The following is a 22,555-nucleotide window of genomic DNA, read 5'->3' on the forward strand; positions in this document are numbered from 1 at the left end:
CATTGACATACTCAGACACGGAGCCGTAAGGAATGACAGACATTCTTCCTTGTTTGGGTGGAAGCTACCACAGGCATTTTAAGAGAGACAATTGAAATATGTTTAAACTATAAATAGTTTTGGCGACATCACTTATTTGGTCAAGGTGCTCCCAGCAATGAATGCCAACTTTGACTCTGGAAGAGTTTATGTCTCATTTGATTTCAGTAGACATCAGCGTTAACACATGATGTATGATTTAAGGCAGAGATGGAAGAGCCAAAACCAACTTGCTTCTTTTTAGGCTAATTTCCCTAATTATCAAGACAGAGGTCCTGAAGCAGGAGGTGAGCTTCCTGATGGAGAAAGTCTCCACTTTGTCAGTCCTCCCAGGGACCTGGCTCTTTAACAGCAAGATGGACTGGACTGGGGAAGGTTTAGCCTGAGACTAGCCCCCAAGTGCCTCCAGGACTCTCTGTTCCCAAGTTATGGATACTCGGACAGGACTTGACTCCTTCCGTGCCACCACTGTGCCTTGTCACATTCTCGTTACTGAAGTTGGTCCCTCCCCATCAAAGGGAGCCCACAGGAATGGGCAGTGCAGGAACATCCATGCTGAGCTTCCCAGGGTGCACACCCTCAGGACTCTTGTCTTGGTAATTTTGAGTGACATTACAAGCTCTCTTACTTTGATAACTGTTTCTCTTAATGTGACTATCATGGCAAATCCACAATTTCACAAAGAAAAACCAAGACAGTAGTAGCTGAACCAACCCTTCAGCTCTGGGTGTATACCCCAAAGAATAAAAACTTAGTATTTGAATAAAAACACAAACAGTCCGCTCATGGCAGCATCGTTCATAGTGTGGGAAGCATGAAATGCCCAGCACTTAGGATGTGCTAAATGCTACTAGCAGTGAATTTTGTAGCGTGTATGTTTTGCCTCTATTAAGAATACAGTTATGGGGCTGGAGAGATGGCTCAGAGGTTAAGAGCACTGGCTGTTCTTCCAGAGGTCCTGAGTTCAATTCCCAGCAACCACATGGTGGCTCACAACCATCCATAATGAGATCTGGTGCCCTCTTCTGGCCTGCAAGTGTATATGCAGGCAGAAACTATATACATAATAGATAGATAGATAGATAGATAGATAGATAGATAGATAGATAGATAGATAGATAGATAAAGACGGGGATTTCTCTGTGTTGTTTTGGAGCCTGTCCTGGATTTTGCTTTGTAGGTCAGGCTGTTCCTCGAACTTACAGAGATCCACCTGGCTCTGCCTCCTGAGTGCTGGGATTAAAGGCGTGTTCCACCACTGACCCACAAGAACACTTCTTGCTTTTGCAGAGGACCAGGCTTTGGTTCCCAGCACCCACATGGTAGCTTACAACCATCTCTAACTCCAGTTTCAGGGAATCCAACTTCCTCTTCTGACCTCCATGAGCATCAGCCACATAAAGTAATCTAGAAAAAATGTTTTAAAAGAATATAATAATTCAGGGTGGCATGAAGGGAAGCGGAAACAGTGATGCAGAAAGAGCACAAGCTAAATCTCACACCCTGGATGGGTTCTGTTTCTGCCCATAAATCTGCTTTGCTGGGGAGGACTACAATGACGTTCCAAGTCTGCAGCAGGACATCTGCTCATGCCCAGCACCAATAAAGTGCTCAGTCTGTGCGGTCTCCTGGCAGCCTCCCAACAGCCTTTGCTCTCCCCATTTCACAGGCCACAAATCTGACCTGAGAGCCAGGAGGCACACTCACCCACCAGACCCTGTGATACCCCGCATCTGGCACCCAGCCTTCCTCCAAGACATCCCGTTGGAGTGTCTCCCACAAATGGGCAGTAACTTTCCTAAACTCATTTGCGTGTTCTTGAAGGCTGCGGAGTCCCCTCTGCACTCCTGCTTCCAGGGTGAGGTGGCCATACGTGAGCAAGCAAGGCTCCTGCTCCATGGCAGCCTCCTTTGTTCTGAGGTAGGGTCTGATGTGTGCCAGGTTGGGCTCATACTCACTCTGTAGCCAAGGATGGCTTGAACTTCTGATCTACCTCCTAGAATGCTAGGGTTACAGGCATGCCTGTTTCTGGGGTGCTGGGGATTGAATCCAGGGTCTCTTGCATGCTAGCAGTCATTCTAACAGCTGAGACACACCCCCAGCCCAGCGCAGGCATCCTCTTTCTAATCCCACCTTTGCTTGTTCAGTGACTCTCGGACTAGAGGGGAATCCTGGGAGATGTAGGCTCTCTGTAGATGCTGTTGAACTCTGATGCCATCATAGATATAGTGACTCCTCCTAAATGGGGCCTGGCTCTGCCACTTGGCAGGTTTGTGGTCTTAGACATGTTATATAACCTCCCAACTCTTGTTTTCCTAATCTGGAAAATATATGTAATGACAGTGACTGGGGCAAGGCATGGGCTTCCCCTTGTTACCATCACAGTTTAGTTAAATAATGATCCTTGCCCATTCTGTTATTTTTTAACTGACACTTCTGCAGGCCCTATAGAAGCAGGGTCTGTGCTGGCCTGGAGAACACAGTGGCCTCCTTACCACTACTTGTTCACTGAAGAAGGGAGAGGCTCTTAGCCTTGGGAAATAGGAAACACTAACTTACTCCTTGCTGCTGCTGTTTAATATATTTATTAAAAAATTTCATAAAGTAGCCCTGACTCTCAAAATAGCCTTGCAAGGTTGAGATGCTCATCCTGCAAGCAGTGAGCACAGAGACCCTGGTTTGCTACGGTGCATTTAAACACTGATTACCAGCCTGTTACTGCCCAAGCCACCTCATAGAAACAACCCCAGGAACCAACACTAGTGATATGATACTTTCTGAGAGTCTGTATCTTAAGAATAAGCATGCTTTGTGGGAGGCTAAACAGTTCTCACTCAGGTTTGGTGCCTGCAGAATTTCTCTTGTGCAAGAGACTAGAATTTTCAGTTCTTATGCAGCAGGACTCCCCAGCTGTGATCTACTATGGGGCCAACTCCCTGCTGGCTGTGGAGCTCCCATGGAAGGGAGGAAGAATTGTAAGACATTCGTTACTGATGCTAAATGGTCTTACTAACACACACACACACACACACACACACACACACACACACACACAAAAAAAAAAAAAAAAAAAAAAAAAAAAAAAAAACCAAAAACCAAAAAAAAAAAAAAACAAAAAACAAAACAAAACAAAACAAAAAAACCCAAACCTGGAGCCAGATATTGGGGTAAATCTGAGAGATCAGAAAAGCAGAAAGAAGCCAGCCATGTTCTTACCCCTTGGAAATCCTCAGCCAAAGAGACCTACTTCCTGTATACCCACACACCTATATGCCTTTCTGTTCTATATCTCACTTCCTCTCTCTACCAGCTACATCCTTCCTGTCTGTCTGTCTGCCTGTCCAGACCTCGAGACCTCTAGTTAGTGCTGGGATTAAAGGTGAGTGTCCCCATGCCTGGCTCTGTGCCCAGTGTGGCCTTGAACTCACAGAGAGATGGATCTCTGCCTCCTGAATGATTAAAGGCGTATGCTACCATTGCCTGACTTCTGTGTTTAATATAGTGGCTGGCCTTTTCCTCTGATCCTCAGATAAGCTTTATTAGGGTGTACAATATTTTGGGGACACAATGTATCACCACAAAGAATACACACAGGCATGTCATGAGTGCTCAGCCAGCGACAGACCAGATGATAGACCAATGGCAATGTCTGGTGGTCCTCACTGTTGTGTCTGAGCTGGTACAGAACTTGTCAGAGACTTGGTGATTGAAGTCCAATTGATTCAACCAACTGCTTGATGAATGAAAAAAGTAATACATTAATGAATGAATGAAGTGCTGTATGCCAGATACCCTCTCAGTTTACTGGGATTATTTCATTTCATGCTTAGAATGTACTGTTTGGGGGTGGGGCACACAGATGATTTGATACCCAAAGGAGTGAAGTTTTATCTCTCTGGTCCTTCTGGTCAATCTCAGGTCTCCCTGCTCCTTATGCTGCCCTGAAGAATAGAGAGCTCCTAGCCACAGGGACCTCCCCTTCCTGGGACTATCTGGCTTGCCCCAGTTCTAACTTTGTGGCATCTCAAGGGGGTGGGGCAGGGAGGAGCAAGCTGCTGTCCAGGCAGATATGGTCCAGTTGGTCTTCCCTATGGACACAACAAGACGTGGAGGCAGAAAAGGGAGGACATAGTGTGGAGAGCAGAAGCTAAGGCATGCATCCACTCTCTGCAACCTAGGCCTGCTGTTACTGAGCTGTGCCGTACTGGGGAAGTCCACACTGTGCTTCGTTCGTTCCATCCTTGCCTTGTAGGAGAGAAGGCCTTACCTCTGTTTCTCTCCCTGAGGCCCAGGCATGGTCAGAGGCCAGTGAGGTGTCCTAAGGCCACTGGGAACAAGCCAGTGGGAGCTGGCCCTCCCCCGTAGACCTCTTGGCTCCAGAGCCTCACCCTTCCCAGGTTGGCCTCCCAAGGGCCACTTGATCATGGAGCAGCTGTTGTCCTTTACGAGCCTGGCTAGTCTCCCACTTCCAAGCCTAGCCTGTTCACTGGTCCCCACTGGTGTCTTACTGTCTACTTCCAGTGCCTGAGATGAGAGATCTCCCAGGGCTATGCTGGGAGATACACGCAAGGAAGTGCTGGTCCCTGAGTGGAGGCTCTTCCTGAAGAAAGCCTTTGGCTCTGAATATCTGTGCCCAGTATCCTGGAGGGGCCAGGCTCCAGAAACCACCAGCAGCTATAATTCAGCCCTGGTTTTCTGAGCTCTTGTTTACAGACACACTTGGAACTGCATCCTAGGTCCTATACTGGCTAGAGACATTTCTAGTCTGCAAAAAGATATCAGTCTTCCATGGCTCCACCCTCTAGAACTAGACTAAGGGCCACACAGGACCCAGTTACCTGGCATGAATGTGAAACTGAAAGTTCATGACTGAAAAGCAGGACCCCTGGGGCCACTAGCCATGCTGGCAAGCCGAAAGCAGGATTGTGCCAGCCTGGGCCAGAGCGTGGCTCCTCTGACTCCTAGCTGGGGGACTTGGAAAGCTCTCCTGCCTTTCTGAGTCTGTTTTGCACAGGTCAGCATGGGCAATGATGCTGCCCTTGGGGGCTGTAGGCATGTCAGCTGGAGAAACGATTCTCCGAGGCCTGGGACTTGGTGCAGGGTCAGTCTACTAATGGCTCCAGGCTACTGCTGTGGGATGTTCAAGTATGTCACATGTGTTACTCTGGTTAAAATAAAACACTGATTGGCCAGTAGCCAGGCAGGAAGTATAGGTGGGACAAGCAGAGAAGAGAATTCTGGGAAGTGGAAGGTGGAGGCAGAGAGAGCTGCCAGTCGCGGCCATGACACAAGTGAGATGTAAGGTACAGGTAAGCCACGTGCCACGTGGCAAGTTATAGATTAATAGGAAAGGGTTAATTTAAGATAGAAGTAGATAACAAGAAGCCTGCCACAGCCATACAGTTTGGGCTGTCAGACTGCCGGGTCTTGGCGGAACCTGGAGGAAAACTCTAGCTACAGGGCTACTCTGTCACACAGGGCCAGAGCAAAGCAGGGTAAAACAGGGCTACCTGTGGGTCAGTGCTTACACTCTAGATCAGACCTAGGGTACAGTCTTAGCTCTGCCACACGCTTACTGTGTGACCTTAAGACAAGCAACTTAGACCCTCTGACTCATTTTCCTCTTCTGTACAAACCAAGACTCCATGAGATAATGCAGGCACAGGTCTCAGCTCAAGGCTCAGTGGCCACCATCACTAGGTCACTAGCCCTAACACCCGCTAGTCTTCAGCAGCGCCATCACCCCCCTGGGGCTGCTGTGTGTGGACTGTGGTCTTTCCAGCTCAGTGCCCCCTGCAGCCAATTACTCTTCCCTCACCATGGCCCTAGAGTGGGCTCTAAAGCCTCCTGGAGAGTCTCCTCACTGGTGGCCCCAGGACACGCACTGGTACATTCCCTTGTCAGCCTCAGTAGACAGCTCTTGCTTCCCATGCTTGATGTACATGCATGAAGTAGGCTCAAAGCACCGTTGCCCCACCAGAAACTGGCCTTCACAGAAATGGCCTGGCACCTTGTTGTATGACAGCTATATTTATCCTCAGAGCCTACCACTAGCACCCAGATCACATGGAACCCTCAAAGCTCCCCATTGCTTATTTTATGACCCAGTGGTGTGGGCAGCCTTCCAGCCTTCACAAACCTCTGACAAGACAGCAGACCTCAGATGTGACCCACTAATGGGGAATTCAGAAGCTGACATCAGCTGCCTTGGTCTGCAGTGCAGCACACTTCCGTGAATTTATACGGAAAAATGAATGTTGACCACTTTTCATGCTATCGGAAATCATTCAGCACTTCTTTGGGTCTTTATACCTAAGCACCACAATTATTAAGGAAAAATATTTTTCTTCTTTAAAAAAAAAAATCAATCTGGGTATGGTAGCACAGGGATGTAACCCCAGGACTTGGAAACATGGAGGCAGGAGTGTAACCAGTCCAGGGTCACTATCTGTGACACAGCCTGGGTTATGAGACCCTGCCTCAGAACAAAACAAAACAAAACAACAATAAAAAAAAACAAAACGGACATACAAATAAAGCAAAGAATTAAAGCAACTGGAGCATCAGCTGACAAGTGCTAACATTTTGTAAATAAACTGTCCTTCCTGCTTTCTCCTCACACAGGAAGCAGCTGGAAGGACCAGTATGGACTGTTTCATATCCCAGCCAAGCTGGTGGAATACGAGGTTCAGTTGGAGCAGATCAAAGAGAGCCCCAAACTTGCTTGGAGGGCCGGGGTCACCTTTGTGGGTTTGGGTTTTCCCTTTTCTATGGACTTGTTTATTCACACTGGATTTTATTTTCATTTAGATACTTAGCCAGGATATGTCTAGGGACAGTGTTCATTCCTGGAACTGAGTTCTTCTGCAGCACAGGCTGTGCCCTGGTCAGCTGTCTGTTGACTGCGGACCCCATTTCCCCAGCAGGTTTCTCCTCCCGCCCTTTTCCTTGGCACTGTAGTGACTTGCCAAGTTGGCCTTCTGCGCCCAGCGTGCAAGTTCCCACGGTACCCACTTGGCTCCTGTTGCTTCTGATGTTGTTTCAATTCATAGGTTTTTTTTAAGGTTTTTTGTTTGTTTTTACAACTCTAGGGATCTAACCCCAAGCTTCATGCATGTTAGGCAAGCACTGTGCCACTGAGCTATTCCCTTGCCTTAATTCCGATGTGGTTTAACTTCCCTTTAGTTCTTTTACCATTTTACAACCTTCATTTCATCTCTGTGGGTTGCCTATGGAATACCAGGAGCCTTGTCTTCCTGTGCCATGTTTCTAACTCTGTCCCAGACCTTGGACCACACTGTCCAGGGGAGGGACGCACTCTGCCCCTCCAGCCGTGTGCTGCCGCAGCCTGTGACTTACTGGAGTTTTCCATGTGCACTCATTGGGTTTCTTTCCTTGGATATGGTGAAATCTACTGGGCTTTGAGGTTTATCAGCAGATAGGCATTTGGGTTTCCCTCTGGGCACACTCCCATCCTCTCCTGCCAAGAGCAGCCACAATTGCATGTGAAGAGAGGGAGCACAAAGCATTCTAGAAGCCCAGGTCAGCTCCTGCTGGGCGACCTACTGTCACTGAATCCCTGCAAATTGGGACAAGCCCAGATGATCCCTCTTTAAAGAGACAAGGCCCAGAGTTGCTAGCTCAGTGTCTGTTCTATATGTCTTCCCTAAAGTGTGTTGAGCTTACTTGTGGATCTAGCAAGAGCACCTCCTCTGCTCCTGTCTCCGTGAATGAGAGACCTTCCATCTCTTCTCTGCAGGAACTCTAGTGACAGCCCAGGGGAAGCTCTGCGAGCTGTTAGTCACACACCTCCAGCTCCTCCTGAAGTGTTGTTGTTTCTTTGCTGAATGTCTGCTCTGTCCAGACACTCTGGCAGCCCCTTTCCTGTGTGTCATCTTCCTGAGTCTCTGTGGAGGCCTGGGAGAGCTGTGGGCAGCAGCTGCACCAATCGTAAGTTAATGATGCTGAAGCTTGACGGCAGATGCCTTGTGCTCCCACACCTTCGCTCCAGTGTATGTGTGGAACTGTGAGTGTCAGACATAACTGCAGCCACCAGGGTCCTGCCTGGAATCCTATGTGGCCAGTGACCCGAAGCAGGCCACCTAACATCTCTGGAGTTAAGGAGACCCAGAGGCAGGGAAGGGCGCCTTAGCAAATGCTGCAATGTCAGGGATACAACTAACCCATTTTCTGTCTCCTCTAAGGATGTTAGAGTATTATTTTTTTATGTTTTGTGTTTCAAATGCTTCTTCTCATCAGGCTGTTGGGATCAGGAGCCATGCCTTGTCTGGTGCTCCGCATGTGTCTAGGATATGGGATGTGCTCTGTGAATATCTATAACACCAATACCTTTGCCCGGTACGGTGGACATTACTACATGAGCTGTGTCCTTGCGGTTACCCTCTCCACAGTGATCTGTCACTTACCTTAGGCTCTTGGCCTTTTCTGGTTTGCCAGCAGCCATGCTTCCCTACCACTGAGGCCACTGTCCTCACCACAAAACATCCTCTGGTGGTGTAGCAAGGTGCATCCTAATGATGGCAGTGTTGACTCTAAATCCTATTGGGACAGCAGTTGTACTGCGAGGAGGGGGGGGTGGTAAGGGGGAGGAGGAAAAGGAGGTAGTAGAATGGGGTAAAATGGGCACTGGACAAGTGGGCAAAGAAATAGAACAGGTTTCAAGGAGATGGCTAGGGGTTCAGGGCCCAGGGGTTCAAGTGTCTTGGGCCCGCTGTACAAGGAGTTGAGTTCTGATACATGAGAAGGACAGATGTTATTGGGCCTGACCTAGCAGTGGTGGCCCAGGCTCAGCAGACTAGCCAGAACACTAGTTTCTCCGGGTGCCCCCTGCTGGTTGGGTTGCAGACATAGGCGTGGGCTGGGAAGCAAGACCAGGCCTGAGCAGGTAGACCTGGTTGAGTAGCACCTTCTAGTCCACACTGCCCTGGAGAAGGGTGGAGCTCACAGAGATGGCCCTGCTGAACTGTATCTCCAACCACTAAAAGTGGCTTGCCTAGAACTTCCTGGTGGGGACCTGCAGGTATCTTTTCACCGTGAAGAAAAATAGGGGACTCAAAACCCCTAAGCCTGACAACTCCAAATAAGTGAGTGGTGGGCGGAGGGCCTGAGGAGGCCTTGGGACTTTCCTGCTTCGAGATCAGAAGAGAATTTGCTCTAAGAACGTAGGGATCAGTTTGGATCTAGCTAGTCCTCCAAAAATCTGCTGTTCATTTCCCAGAGAATGCAGGGAAATTGATGGCGGAGACCCAGAACATGCAGTCGGTTACAGTCTCCATTGAGTCAGGAATAAAGCTGTCAGCTTTGTTATTTTGGTGTACTTAAAGACTAGGCACCGAGTGGCCACAGATCTGTGAGTGTTAGGGGAATGGAAAATACTTTGGCGACTTAAACAGCCATCTGTGAGCTCACTCTCTGGCTGAGATCCTGATGGCCCGGGACGTTTGGGGAGCCTTTCTGTGCACAGTAGCAGATCTTGGAGCCAGCACTGGAAAGACAAGCCTGGGAGTGTTTTCCTTGGCACGTGGCAGCCTCCGTTCTACCCAGTGTAGACGCAGGTTCCCGAGGCTTTCACTTTGCGAGTCATCTCCCATTTCCTTTTGGTGACGCTCGCACCTCTGGATGCTCTTTATAGAGAAATGAGGGGAGTTGGGCTGGAGATGACAGGCTGCCCCCAGAAGGGTGGCTGGAGTAGGGTGCCTGACAGTGGTAGCTATTCTGTTTTCTTCCACCAAGCAGGAGAAGCTAAGGGTCATATTGAAGAGTGGTCTGTGTGCAAATAAAACCTCAGCTTCGGCTCCAGTTGGACCAATTCTCTGAGCCCTACTCTGTGCATCTTGATGGTAGGCCTGAAGAATGTAGAACCAAGTAGCACATGGCCTTGACCTGTGCACATGGTGTCCAGGCTGTGGCAAAAGAAGGGGTGGTATGGCCTGAGAGCATGGAGCAGGCAAGAGGGAGGGGATCTATGCAGCAGTGGTCCAACTGGGTAGAGACTGGTGAGGCATCCCAGAGGGCAATAAAACCTGTCTCTGTTGAGGATGGAAAGTCATCAGGTGAGTGAGGAAGATCACAGAGTGCAGACGGGGTTGGTCTTGGATAGCCCAGATGCAGGTGATGGGGAAGGAGATGAAGAGGTACCTCTCAGCAAATGGTTGTGGTCCTCCCCATCTTAAAACCCTGATGACCAAGTCTTCAACCAAGAGCTGAGGAAGCTCAAAAAACCACTTGCCAAAATATATTTGTTCCTTTATTGACAGGAAGGAAGGAGGGAGGAAAGATAGCGTTTGCTCCTCCAGGTGAACTTTAGGATGCATTTCAGATTTTGTCAAGTGTGAGCATTAATGAGGACACATTCCTCGTTCCTCTTTCAAACTGCTCTGTTTTACTCGAGAGAGGAACTTAAGAATCATGACAGTTGAACATTAACAGGGCAGTCATTGACCTGATGAAACTGAGCTTTCTCATCTAAGCAATATTAATTATTTCATCATTTATTTACATCTGATTTTATGTCCTTGAGAGTCTTTATAAAATACTTCCATTCTTTGAGAATTTCCTACAATGTATTTTGATCACATTTACCTCCCCACTCCTTGTCCAACTACTCCCATACCCAGCCCCACCTGCCTGCCCACCCATCAAATCTAGTTTATGCTGCCTAAATACTCTTGCATATGGAGCCATCCAATCATCCAGTGTGGTTGACCTGCCTGGGGCATAGCACCATAAAACACCTGACTCCTCTACCCTTAGCTAGGGTGGGACCGTGTCCACCTTCCTCCTCCATGCCGGGATTCTGTCTGCTTGAGCTTGCTGGGGTCCTGTGCATGCTGTTAGAACCTGTGACTTCATGTGTGTGACCGCTCTCTTGTGTTCCACTGGAGTTCTCGACCAGCCGTGGCTTGTGCAGTCTTTCTACCCTCTCTTCCGAGATGGTCCCTGAGCAGGAAGGAGCGATGATTACACAGGGATTCCATTTAGGGCTGAGCACTCCACGATGTCACAGTCTCCTCACATTGAGCAGGCTTAAGAGGGCTTTACTCTGTTCGTTTCGATTTGATCATGAAGTTTTGTGTTCTCACCTGAGAAGTTAAATACAGGGGGACAGAGACGACACAGAGAAAACTGCACATTTACTTAGCGTATGTGCAGACCCACAGGAAGGTCAAGGACATCTGTCCATAGTTGTTTTTCCTTTTCTAGCATGTGGTCTAGTGCTGGCTCTCAGGTAACTCAGGCTTGGCAGTGAGCATCTGACCACTGAGCCATCTCGACAGCTCCACCTTCATTTCAATAAAATGGATTATTCAAAGAGGGAGTAAATAAGTCTGGAAATGTTCGCGTGTAATTCAATAGTGTGGTATAACTTCTCTATCTAGTGTTTATGTGTGTGGATGTGCTCACTTCTTTCCGAGTTTACTTCCAGGTGTTGGATATTTCTTGCTATTCCATTTTCCCGTTACATTTTCCACACAGTGACTGTTGGCATGTAGGAATGGTACTGGTGTTTCAGTTTGAAGTTGACTCGGCTAGAGCTGATGGTGCTTCAGCTGATTGTCCTAAGTTGTCTCGTTGACTGTTATGGTAGCTGATCACATCATGTGCCAACAGTGGCAGTGCCATGTGCACCTTTCATTATTTCACATGTGTTGGTTTTGTCTCGTCCCATTGACTTGTGCATTGATGTGTAGCAGACAGTCTGCATTTATCTCAACTTACTCAGACTTCAATATAACAATACTGTTTAGTTTTCTAATACACACCTCATCAAATTCAAGAAGTCTGCTTTACAGTGCATCATTAGGAATAGATAGTAAAGGTGTCAATATCATTCACCATCTCTCCAGATCACATGATGCAATAAGATTGTCTGGCTTATTGGTATTTTTATATTTGGATTGTTTTATTAACTCATTTGTAAATATTTTAATTGTTTTGCGTGCATATTGATACATATTCATGTTGGTATGTGTACATGTGTATGTGGGCATGCATAGTAGCCAGACGTCATTATCAGGTATCTTCCTCTCTGAATGTGGAGAAACCATTTCAATTCAGCTAGACCGGCTGGCCAGTGAGCTACAAGAATACACCTGTCTCTGCCTCCCCAGTGCTGGAATTATAGATTTGCATTGCCACACCCAGCTTTTATCTGGTTCTTTCACCTTCATGGCAAACATTTTATTGATTGAACTATATCCCAGCCCCGAGTTTCATTCTTTTAAAAAATTTTTTTATTTTATTTTATTTTTTGGTTTTTTTTTTTTGAGACAGGGTTTCTCTGTGTATAGTTTTGGTGCCTGTCCTGGATCTCACTCTGTAGACCAGGCTGGTCTCAAACTCACAGAGATTCACCTGGTTCTGCCTCCCAAGTGCTGGGATTAAAGGTGTGCACCACTGCTGCCCAGCTTTTTTTTTTTTTTTTTTAAAGATTTATTTATTATGTATACAATGTTCTATCTACATATATCCCTGCCCACCAGAAGAGGGCACCAGATCTCATTACAGATGGTTGTGAGCCACCATGTGGTTGCTGGGAATTGAACTCAGGACCTCTGGAAGAGCAACCAGTGCTCTTAACCTCTGAGCCATCTCTCCAGCCCTCATTCTTTTTTTTTAGTATTCTTTTGTTTTGTGATATAATATCATTTCCCCCTTCTCTTTCCTCCTCTCCTCCCTCCAATCACTATCATGTACCTGCCTTTTCTCTCTCAATTTCATGGCCTATTTTTCCTTAATTATTGTGACATATACACATGTGTATACATACAAATATATTTTGTATAGTTACATGTATAAATACATCAGTACAACTCCTGCTCAGTTCATATAATGTTACTTGTATGTGTGTGTTTGGGGGGCTGACCATTGGGTATTGGATAACAGTTGGTGTGCTCCCCCTTTGGAAGACTGTTTCTCCCACTCTGGGCATGCCTTATTTGCCTGTAGTTCTTTATCTAGGGTTGAGGCTCTATGGGCCTCCTTGTTCCATGTTACCATGTTTATTGGTGCTGTCCTTGTTCAGACAGCCCTGTTGATAAGACTTCCTGGAGACACAGTCTCCCAGCAACTCCCTGACCTCTGGCTCTCACAGTCTTTCTGCTCCTCTTCTGCAGTGCTCCCTGAGCCTGGGTGTAGGGAGAGCATCTGTTGGGATTATGTTCTACAACTCTGAGTTGGATTGGTTGTGGCTTTCTATAATGATCTATATCTGCTGCAAAGCGAAGTTTCCTCAATGAAGGGTGAGAACTGCACTCATCTGTAGTGTGAGGACAAATATTTAGAGTGTGGGTAGACGTTAGGCTGGGTTAGTAAAGTGGTAATTGTAGATTCTCTTCTAAGATCCATGACCTCACTAGCTCTGGGGTAGTTGGCTATATTTCTAGTCCCAGGCATGATTTCCCTCTTGTTGAGCTGGTCTGAAGTCCAACTAGAGAGCTGTTGGTTACCCCATTAAATGCGTTCCCTATTGCACCCTTAGGGTTATCATACCTTGCTGGTCATTGTTGTGGTTCTTCAGTGTCATAGCTGGGTAAGACTGTTGGTGGCTTCCCTACTTGAGAAGCTTACATGGCACCTTCTGGTACCAGGACGGCTAGTCCTCAGGGAGGAGGCTTTAAAGACAGATCCAGCACAGGGGCTTCTGGGCCCTGTGTCCAAAGTGTGTGGTATTTTCAGCAATGGGGACTTCCCTTCTACCTCTGAGGGAATACCAAGGGCAGCAGCAGTAGCCTGTGATGTTCAGGAGTCTCTTGGACAGCCCTGACCAACAACTCCAAAGAGGTCTTCCCGTGCCTGCTGTTAGATGATCTGTTAGATGGTCTGGGCTCTGTGGGGAACATTGTCATCCCACCTCTTCTCATTCTTCAGGTGACCCCCGTGGCTCCTTCTTATGCCACCTCTGCCAGGTTTTGCTACAATAGGTATACTAGTCCTAAAAAGAACTGCAGATAGTTCTGGCTCTCTGTGCTCTGAAACTTCTCAGTGTCCAGTTTTCTCTTGAAGTTTTGTGGATGAGTTTCTAGACACATGTTGATACCATACTTCAGGATTATAACAACTTCTCAATGTTAATATTTGTCTCTTTTGTGGGTATTGAATTGTTTTTGGTTATTTAAAAGTTTATTGTCTCTTCTTGACACAATTTTGAATAGACAGCTTTTTTTATTAAGCATTCATTTCATCTACCTTTTAAAATGTTTTCCTTATTTTTGATTGTTTCCTACATCTATACAGTGAAATATGATCCCCTCACCCCATTTCCTGCCATCAGCTTCTCTCCTTAGCCCCTCAACACACCCCCTTCCTATTCACACCATGTTTTTAAAACCCACTGAGTCCATCTAGTGCTGCCCATATGTACGTGGGGTGCTTCTTCCACTGGAGCATGGGAAACCTACCAGTGACCACACCCTCAGTAAAGAATGGTTCTTCCTCCCCAGCAACTGCCACTGCTCCTGAGTGTGGTGCGAAGCTTGGAGGGATCCATCCTGTCTGTGTGGCTTGATCTTGTGAAGGCAACTTGAGTGGCTTCTGTCCAGAAGACAGCATGTCACAGCACTGCTCTCTGTCCTCTTCCATGATGTGCCCTGAGCCTTGATGGTGCTGCAGAGTGGAGATGGGGCAGGGGGAGTGATCTAGAGGTCTTGTCTAGGACTGAGTATTCAGTCTCTTGGTTTCTCCGTGATGCCCACCCACTGCAAAAAGAAGCTTCTCTGGCCATGATTGAAAGTAGCCCAGGTCTATGGATAGAAACATGGATATTTAGAAAACATTTTCCCCCTCTCATCCCTAATTATATACCAGTCTTTTTGAATCTTATTTTTCCCTTTAATCATACATATTAAAGGGTTGACTGCCTTTTTTTTTTTTTTTTTTTTTTTTTTTTTTTTTAAGACAGGGTATCTCTGTGGAGCCCTGGCTGTCCTGGAACTCACTTTGTAGACCAGGCTATCCTGGAACTCACAAAGATCTGCCTGCCTCTGCATCCCAAGTGCTGGGATTAAAGGTGTGCACCATCACTACCAAGCTTTTGTTTTGTTTTGTTTTCAAAATTAAACTTCACCTTCATTTATCACTTCTGATTTTAAAAATTCATGGGCCCACAAGACAGCTCAGTGAGGAAAGGCACCAGCCACCATGCTGACCACCTGAGTTCCATGCCAGGCCCACGTGGTGGAGGTGGGAGCCTACCTTTGCAAGCTGTCTTCTGACTTCCACACACACACACAGAGATAAATGAATGTCATTGAATCACAGCTATTATCTCTGTCTTGTCTGGGTCTGTCCTGTTTGGTTTCTCTGTTCTCTTGTTCCCCTTTTATCTAAAGTGTTAGTGGAAGTGTTTGCTGCTAATTTCCTTTCCCTCAGTTATGTGACTTCATATCACGTGGACAGTTTGTGACTTTACTTCTTTCTTCTCTGAGCAGTTTGGTAAGTTGGTTTTTCCCCTCTATTCAGTATAGTATTGTATAAAGTTTGTTTTCACCCCAGGGCAGAGGAGGGAATGGAATTGTTCCAGGCCCACTGACCACATGGGTTCTGAGTGTGGGAGGTATGGTTTCTCCCAGAGGGAAGAGTGGGGAGCAGGGTGTCAGGGAAACCAGCATGTCAGCTTCTTTTCTTCTGCCAGTGAAGTTATTGAAGGATCCAGTGAGACAGTCTACACAGCACAGTGTCCAGCACAAAACAAGCCCAATACCAGTAAACAGATGCTCCAGTCTCTTTCTGACTGCCCGTCTGAGCCCCACACACAACCTCACGGGCCTGGGGGGCTTCTGGCTGATCTTACTCAGGGGGTGAGGAGCCTGAGGCTGTGTCCTCCTTTCTCCTAGGGGAGTCGGGAGGAGGTTGAATCTTCTGGACATTAGGGTTCTTTCCAGGCTACAGGACTTTGCCCATGTGCCTTTGGAATCATGAGTCACAAAGAGAAAGACACTAATGAGGCCATGTGCTCGACCGGAAACCATGGCTTCTCCCCACCTGACACGTGACTGGCAGTCCAGGCCCCTTGCTGAAGGCCTGGGAAACATTTATCTCCCTGGCAGTCAGAGGCTGCCATAAGGCTTCCCATAAGGCTTACTTTTTAAATGAGAATTCATTCTGAAGTTACCACTCTGCGTGATGGATGTTAATTGGCAGGCATTAATTAATACAATCATATCCATCTTCTCAGGGAGCCAGGGCTGCCCGCAGACAGTGGGTCTGCTTGGTGATGTCTGAACACACCAAACCAAATCACGCAAAGTCTAATGAGCAAGACGCTGTTCTTTCATTTGGAACTTACCAGGATGGTTTATGGGGTGCAACCACACAAGTGTAGCTCCAGTGCCAGCTCCTCATTTCTGAATTCTGAAAGTCATCTTTTCAGGCAGAGCAAAGATCGTGGAAAAAAGTCTTTCATCTCAGATTTTGAGAAAGAGAAAATAGAAAGTGGTAAAATGGAAAAGTGGCGCGTTCTCCTGCTGGGTAGGTTTCTTTTCCCGTTGACACAGCAGAATTTTCCATATTGAAAAGATAGCCATGTGAGAAAAACCAAAACCAGACTCGGGCTGGAAGTGAGACAAGGCTGAGAGGAGAGAACAAGGGTGCAGTGAGTCTTCCCTGGGCTTGTGGGAGCCGGGCCAGCCATGGGCCTTGGCTCGGCTGGGCTGCCAGCTTCAGCTTGCAGATGACTCTGTGCACCACCAAGCTGGGGTCCTCTTGAAAGCATCTCCTTTGTCAAGGTGGCCTGCTACAAAGGTGGCACAGGCTAGAAGCGAGGTCTGGGGAAACATTTGCCTCAGGAGGGCTGGTCTGGGGTGGACATGGTCGTGGGATAGTGCTGGCTGGCCGCAGTGCCCTCAGATGACAGGCCACACCAACATTCCTTACACCCCCAGCTCAAGCTGGGACCCTCTTCCTTTTACCAGCCATGCCTCCCAGCCCCTGCCCCCAGCACTGCTGTTGAGATAGGCCTGAATCCCCCCCTGCTCTACTCTCCACTCCTTTTTCCTCCCGAGCCTCAGTTTCTTCACTGGCACAGTGGGCAGTGAGCGTGCCTGCCCTAGGGTGTTGTGGAGGGTCCTGAGACCAGCAACACCCCTCCCTGCATGATTGACAGTGGCCACTCCTATTGCTCCAGCTTCCCTCTGTGTCAGTACCTCACAGTCTAGCCCAGCCTTGGCATCCCTCGGCCTCGCTGCAGCCAAAGCCAGTGGCTGGTCCAATTGCTGTCTGTGGTAGTGGGCCAACGGCAGTGTCATCTGCCGCAGCCGCTGTCTCGTAGGAACAGGAGCTCTACTATCCCAGTCCAGATGGGCTCCCAGCACTGGGCCAGCTGCAGGGTGGTCCCACCATCCCTGGTTATGGCAGTTGTAGCCAGACCATCCTTCCTGGCGACATCCCACTGCTACTCCTAGTGGGGCTGTGTGGTGGAGTTGGCAGGGCCCCCAAGTCTGGGCGGGCCGCTGATGTGCAGACCTGAGACAGATGTGCCCAGGCAAGCCTGATACAGATAACAGGAGGGAGCAGCCAGAGTCTGGAGAACATTTATCCCAAAGTAGAAATAAGGAGAAGAGAGCCATAGCCTGGGTACCCACCCCTCCCCAGGTTCAGCTGTCTGTCCTGTGTCCCCATCCTGCTTCATTGACTTCCAGGCACTCCAGGCTGCTGGCTGCAGGGACATGAAGACTAACAAGGCAGGTATGGGAATAACTCCTGTATCTGAATCCTGCCTTGGCCACTTTCCCACTGTGTGGCCTCAGGAAAGCGGTGTGTTCTCTTCTGGCTTCTGTTCCTTTGTCTATAGAAGAGGCCAGTGGTTTGCTGGTGAAAGCATTGTCCTTACACAGCAACAACCTGGCCACACCTCTCAGTTTAGGATGTAGTAAGTGCTTAGTAAACCTGAGTCATTGTCTTCTTTTTCTTTTCTTTTTGACAGGGTCTCATGAAGCTCAGGCTGGTCTTATCTCATACTCACTAAGTATCTAAGGATGACTGTGAACTCCTGATCCTCATGCCTCTACCTTCAGAGCGATGGGGTTATAGGTGTATGCCATCATGTCCACTTCATGTGGTATTGGGGATCACACTTAGAGCTTCATGCATTCTAGGCAAGCACTCCACCTGTGACCTGCATGCAGCCCCAGCCCCAGCCCCATGGTGACCGCCCCTTGAGTTACTGACTTCCCTCAGCTACAAAACGAGGCTAATGAGAAGCATCTCCCAAGGCTGTGGGCCGGGCTACTCAAACACTCCTTCATTCTCAGTCACCAAGCAGCTGTGTGTGTTCTGCTCTGGGGACCCTGCTCCAGGCCTTGAGGTCTGATGGAGTCATCCACCAGGAGTCAAGGGACACAAGCATCTGGTTTATGTTTTAGGTGTAGAAGTATCTCCTGCGATCGGCTAATACAACACAGAAAGGGCTTCCCTGGACTCAGGCACTGTTCACAGAAATGCACCAGTCCTGCAGCTGTGGTTGAGGGAGCGCAAGATTGTCCATGTCTCACTACACAGGTTCTGTCTTGGCTTCTTCATAAGACTCAGGACTCCCCAGTCACTCATCCCGTCCTTACCGCCATGACTTAGTCTAACACTCAGGGCCTGAGGTGCAGGCAGGTACTAGAGTCTGGGTGTTCACAGAGGGGAGTCAGGGACTGACTGTCTTATACCCCAGGATCTGCTGATCTCCTCCAGCCTTGGTTTACAGAGCACCACTCAGGAATGAGGCTCAGGGCCACACTGTCCTTTTGGTGCAATACAAAGGGAGCCTCCAAGGAGAGCTGTGTCTGAGCAAAGGCCGCTCTGTGCTTTGGAGGTCAATAGAATGATTATGGGAGCTGCAGCCAGAAGAGCTGGTGAAGGTCCTACTACACAGCCGTGAGACTGTGTGTAGCCTTTATCTCTTCAGTTTCCTTATCCCTGAGGGGGATGGTCAGGAAGGGACAGTGTGTCACAGTAGACCCTAGGAAACCTCACTGTCCCCCCCCCAACACACACCCACTCTATAGTTTCTCTGCTCCTGGGCTGAGCTGCTGCCCAGCCTCTGAGTCAGCCAAGCTGGAGTCTGCACACTGCATTTGGAACCACCCCACCCCACGGCCCACATCCCTCCACCCCCACACAGCACTAGGGGATGCTTTTTGTTGTGGTTGCAGCCATAATGGGATTTTCAGGATTGCCATTATGGAATCCTCAGGGAGGTAACTAAGTTACATTTTAAAAAAAAAAAAAAAGAAGAAGAAGAAGAAGAAGAAAAACAAAGTTCAAGAGAAACAATAAATCTGTGAATTCAAACCCACCACACTTAGAATGTCTATTCAAGGAAATTATTAAAATTTGGAAAGCACTACCATCAGGAGAGGAAATGGACATGGCCCCTGCAAGAAGTGCCAGCAGATGCTTCTGTGATTTAATGGTTTCCCGGAACAATGTGAAGCTATTTTAAAAGCAGACAAATGACTCATGGTACCAGCACCCGAGGTCTGTGGTAGCAGGAAGCTTGAGTTGGAGGAGGGAGCCTAGGCTCCACTTCCCTCTCCATCAGTTACCAGCTGTGTGACCTTAAGCCAATTTCACATCCTCTCTGAGCTTCCTTTTCCTCCCTTATACAGTGGGAGTTGGGAAGGATAAATAAGAAAATGAGCATGTGCCTGTTGTAGTGGCACACACCTTTAATCCCAGCACTCAGGGTTCAAGGTTCGAGTTCAAGGCCAGCCTGGTCTACAGAGTGAGTTCCAGGATAGACAAAGCTATACAGAGAACCCTGGCTCTAAAAACCAAACAAAAGAAAAAAGAAGAAAAGGAAATGAACTTGTGACACTTAGCGGGTGCTGGTCCATCCACACAAACTCAGATGGGAAGCGTCTGTGTGTCACAACACTTAGTTTATTAACATACACTCTTAAGGCTGGAAGTGTTCCTCTGATGGACACTTTGGCCAGAACCATACTTTTGAAATACAGTGTTCTCGTTGTTTCTTCAAATAGATTGTTTTACGGCACAATTACATAACGTGAAAATATATACAATGCATGTAAAATATGACTATACAGTATTCTGTTTGTCATTAGTAATATTTGACATTGGTCAGGATTTTAGTGCACAAACATTTTGATACAGTTACCTTTAATATTATAAAGCTAACATCATTTTCTGACTATGAAGGTTTAAAGTCATTAAATGTAGAAATCCTACATTTTTTCAAATATTTATTTTTGTTATTTAAAATTAGATGTATGATGTGTGTACATGCTGAGGCATGTGCATGTGTGTGCAGGCGTCCACAGAAACCAGAGGCATCAGATGCCCCTGGAGCCGGGGTTAGAGGCGGTTGTGACCTGTCTGTCATAGGTGCTGGGAACCAAACTTGGGTCCTCTGCAAGAGTGGTGCATACTCTTAGCTGTCTCTCTAGATCTAGAAACCCTGAAAGCAAGGGGAGAACCTTGAAATCCCGACTGTGGACATGGAGGATGTCAGATACTGCCTGAAGGCTACTGATTCAAGTCAAAGCTTCGGGTATCACTGCGTTTCATACAAGTACTGTTTTTGTTAAAGCTATGCAGACAGATTTTTTTTTTAATTTTAGATCTATTTTTAACCTAGAAGTTTCTTATGTGTGTGTACTTCCAGTGGTTGGATTTTTTTTTCTGTATTTGTCCTAGATGGAGCACAGTAAAGTCAAAGAACGTGGGTGCCATGGTACTGAGTTTTTGGAACTCACTGGCCTCTCCTTATAGCCATGTAAATCAATGTTTGTGTTCTATGAGTATCTAAAAAGAACTGTAGTTTTAGTTCTAGAAACAAGCTTACAGAGACTATGGGGATGTCCCAGAGAGTGAAGTGCTTGCTTGGGTAAAACCCTGAGTGCCTGTGTGGACAGACCACCACCTGAACAACACCTGGTGTGGCAGCATGCTGTTTGTGCAACTCCATCTGGAGCCTAGCCCAAACGGCCAGCTCCACATTCAGTCAGTACCCACCTCAAGGCATAAGGTGTAGAGTGATAGAGAAGGACAGCCTGAGATCCCGCCGTGGCCTCCACATGCACCCACATGGGAAAACACACCCACATATGCATATACACAAGTAAGCCTAAGCTCACTAGTTTTGTTACAGTGTTATCTGTGCGTGCCTGCTGTATATACATGAGTGTGTGTGCACACATGCTCATTCATAAATTGCAAAAGAGGCATGCCACGGCTTCCTAGTCATGGCTGTAGCACGCCCAGCTGATTGTAGCTGGTTTTGAGACAGGGTTTCTCTGTGTTAGCATTTTTTAAGTTCACTTTTTTCCCTGGTGGTTTCTTGCTTTATGTGTTTAAATGTGGTTTTGTTCCGTGCGTGGGAATTCGGAGCCATTGATCCCTCTCCATCGAGTCTGTCTTCACCCATGGCAGTCATTGCTCTTTGCCTGGATTGTTTTTTTTTTTTTTTTTTTTTCTGTCTCCAGTTGTGCTTTGCGTTGTGTCTCCTGCCCAGTCCCTTGTGTATGGCAGGGAGAGTATGGTGCTGCTCCTGGAAGGGCATACCATCCACTTTTCTTCCATGTCTCCAGCTAGTCAGCTGACTTGGTAGTCAGTCAGCTGAGAACTGTGGAGAGGCTCAGCCCACAGAGCAGCCCTGCTTGTCTTCCTTCTCGCCCAGTGGATTGATTGTCTTGGAATCCACCCCCAGCTCCTCACTGGCCCTCTGGAGTCCTATTCTTGCACCACATCTTATTTCTTGTTAAGCATCTCAGAAGACATCTCTGTCTACCATTGGTTTTTGTGTTTTGTTTTCTTGTACATGGAAGTATCTCATTCTTTACTTCTGTTCCTCCATTAATTTATAATTGTATGTATGTGTGCACATGTATGGGAGCAGATAGACAAATAGCTAAACAAATAAGTAAAAACCACAAAATCTGTTCTCCTGGGCATGTTGGCTTAGATTTAGTTATTAAACTTCACCAGTCATTGAAGAGTAGGCATAGCCACCTGTTATTTTCCATTTGAAGTATAGGTACAAAACCTCGCTGTTGACAACTATGCAGATTATACATACTGGAATCTGCCAGCACCCATTTCGGTTGTTGCTCAAATATTTGACATATAGTTGAGCATGAAAAATGAATTAGTCAGAATTAGAATTCAAGTCCAAGTAGTATGTTCAGTTTTCACAAGCTGCTCTTTATAACTTCTTGGAGAGGGGACAGTTTAACTCTAGGGTTCACGATGCACCCTACCATAACTCAGTGTCTTCTTTAACCCTAGGAATCTACCTTCTGGATTTGATCTACATTGATTCTGCATACCCTGCCTCTGGCAGCATCATGGAAAACGAACAAAGATCCAACCAGATGAACAACATCCTCCGGATCATTGCAGATTTGCAAGTTTCCTGCAGCTATGGTTAGTACCTTACCCCTAGAATTGTGAAAGCTTGCATTGTTGCAGCCTGGATCCAGGGCTTTGGCCACAAGAAGGCTTCAGGAGTCAGGCTAGCCCCACAAAGCTCCCCATGGCACTGTCTTGA

The 22,555-nt window shown here is 47.4% G+C and overlaps 1 protein-coding gene across 8 annotated transcripts in view; it reads left to right on the plus strand.

Annotated features, from left to right (window-relative positions):
• The window catches only part of Ralgps1 (Ral GEF with PH domain and SH3 binding motif 1), a 297,117-nt gene that overhangs the window by 236,129 nt on the left and 38,433 nt on the right, over window positions 1-22,555 (plus strand). For all 8 annotated transcript variants that reach the window (XM_036186564.1, XM_036186562.1, XM_036186565.1 and 5 more), the window contains one exon: window positions 22,294-22,431. In XM_036186564.1, the coding sequence (XP_036042457.1) occupies window positions 22,294-22,431 (138 nt within the window). The remainder of the gene's footprint in view (window positions 1-22,293; window positions 22,432-22,555) is intronic.

Source organism: Onychomys torridus, chromosome 4 (assembly GCF_903995425.1).
Source record: "Onychomys torridus chromosome 4, mOncTor1.1, whole genome shotgun sequence".
In the NCBI taxonomy this organism is placed as follows: Eukaryota; Metazoa; Chordata; class Mammalia; order Rodentia; family Cricetidae; genus Onychomys; species Onychomys torridus.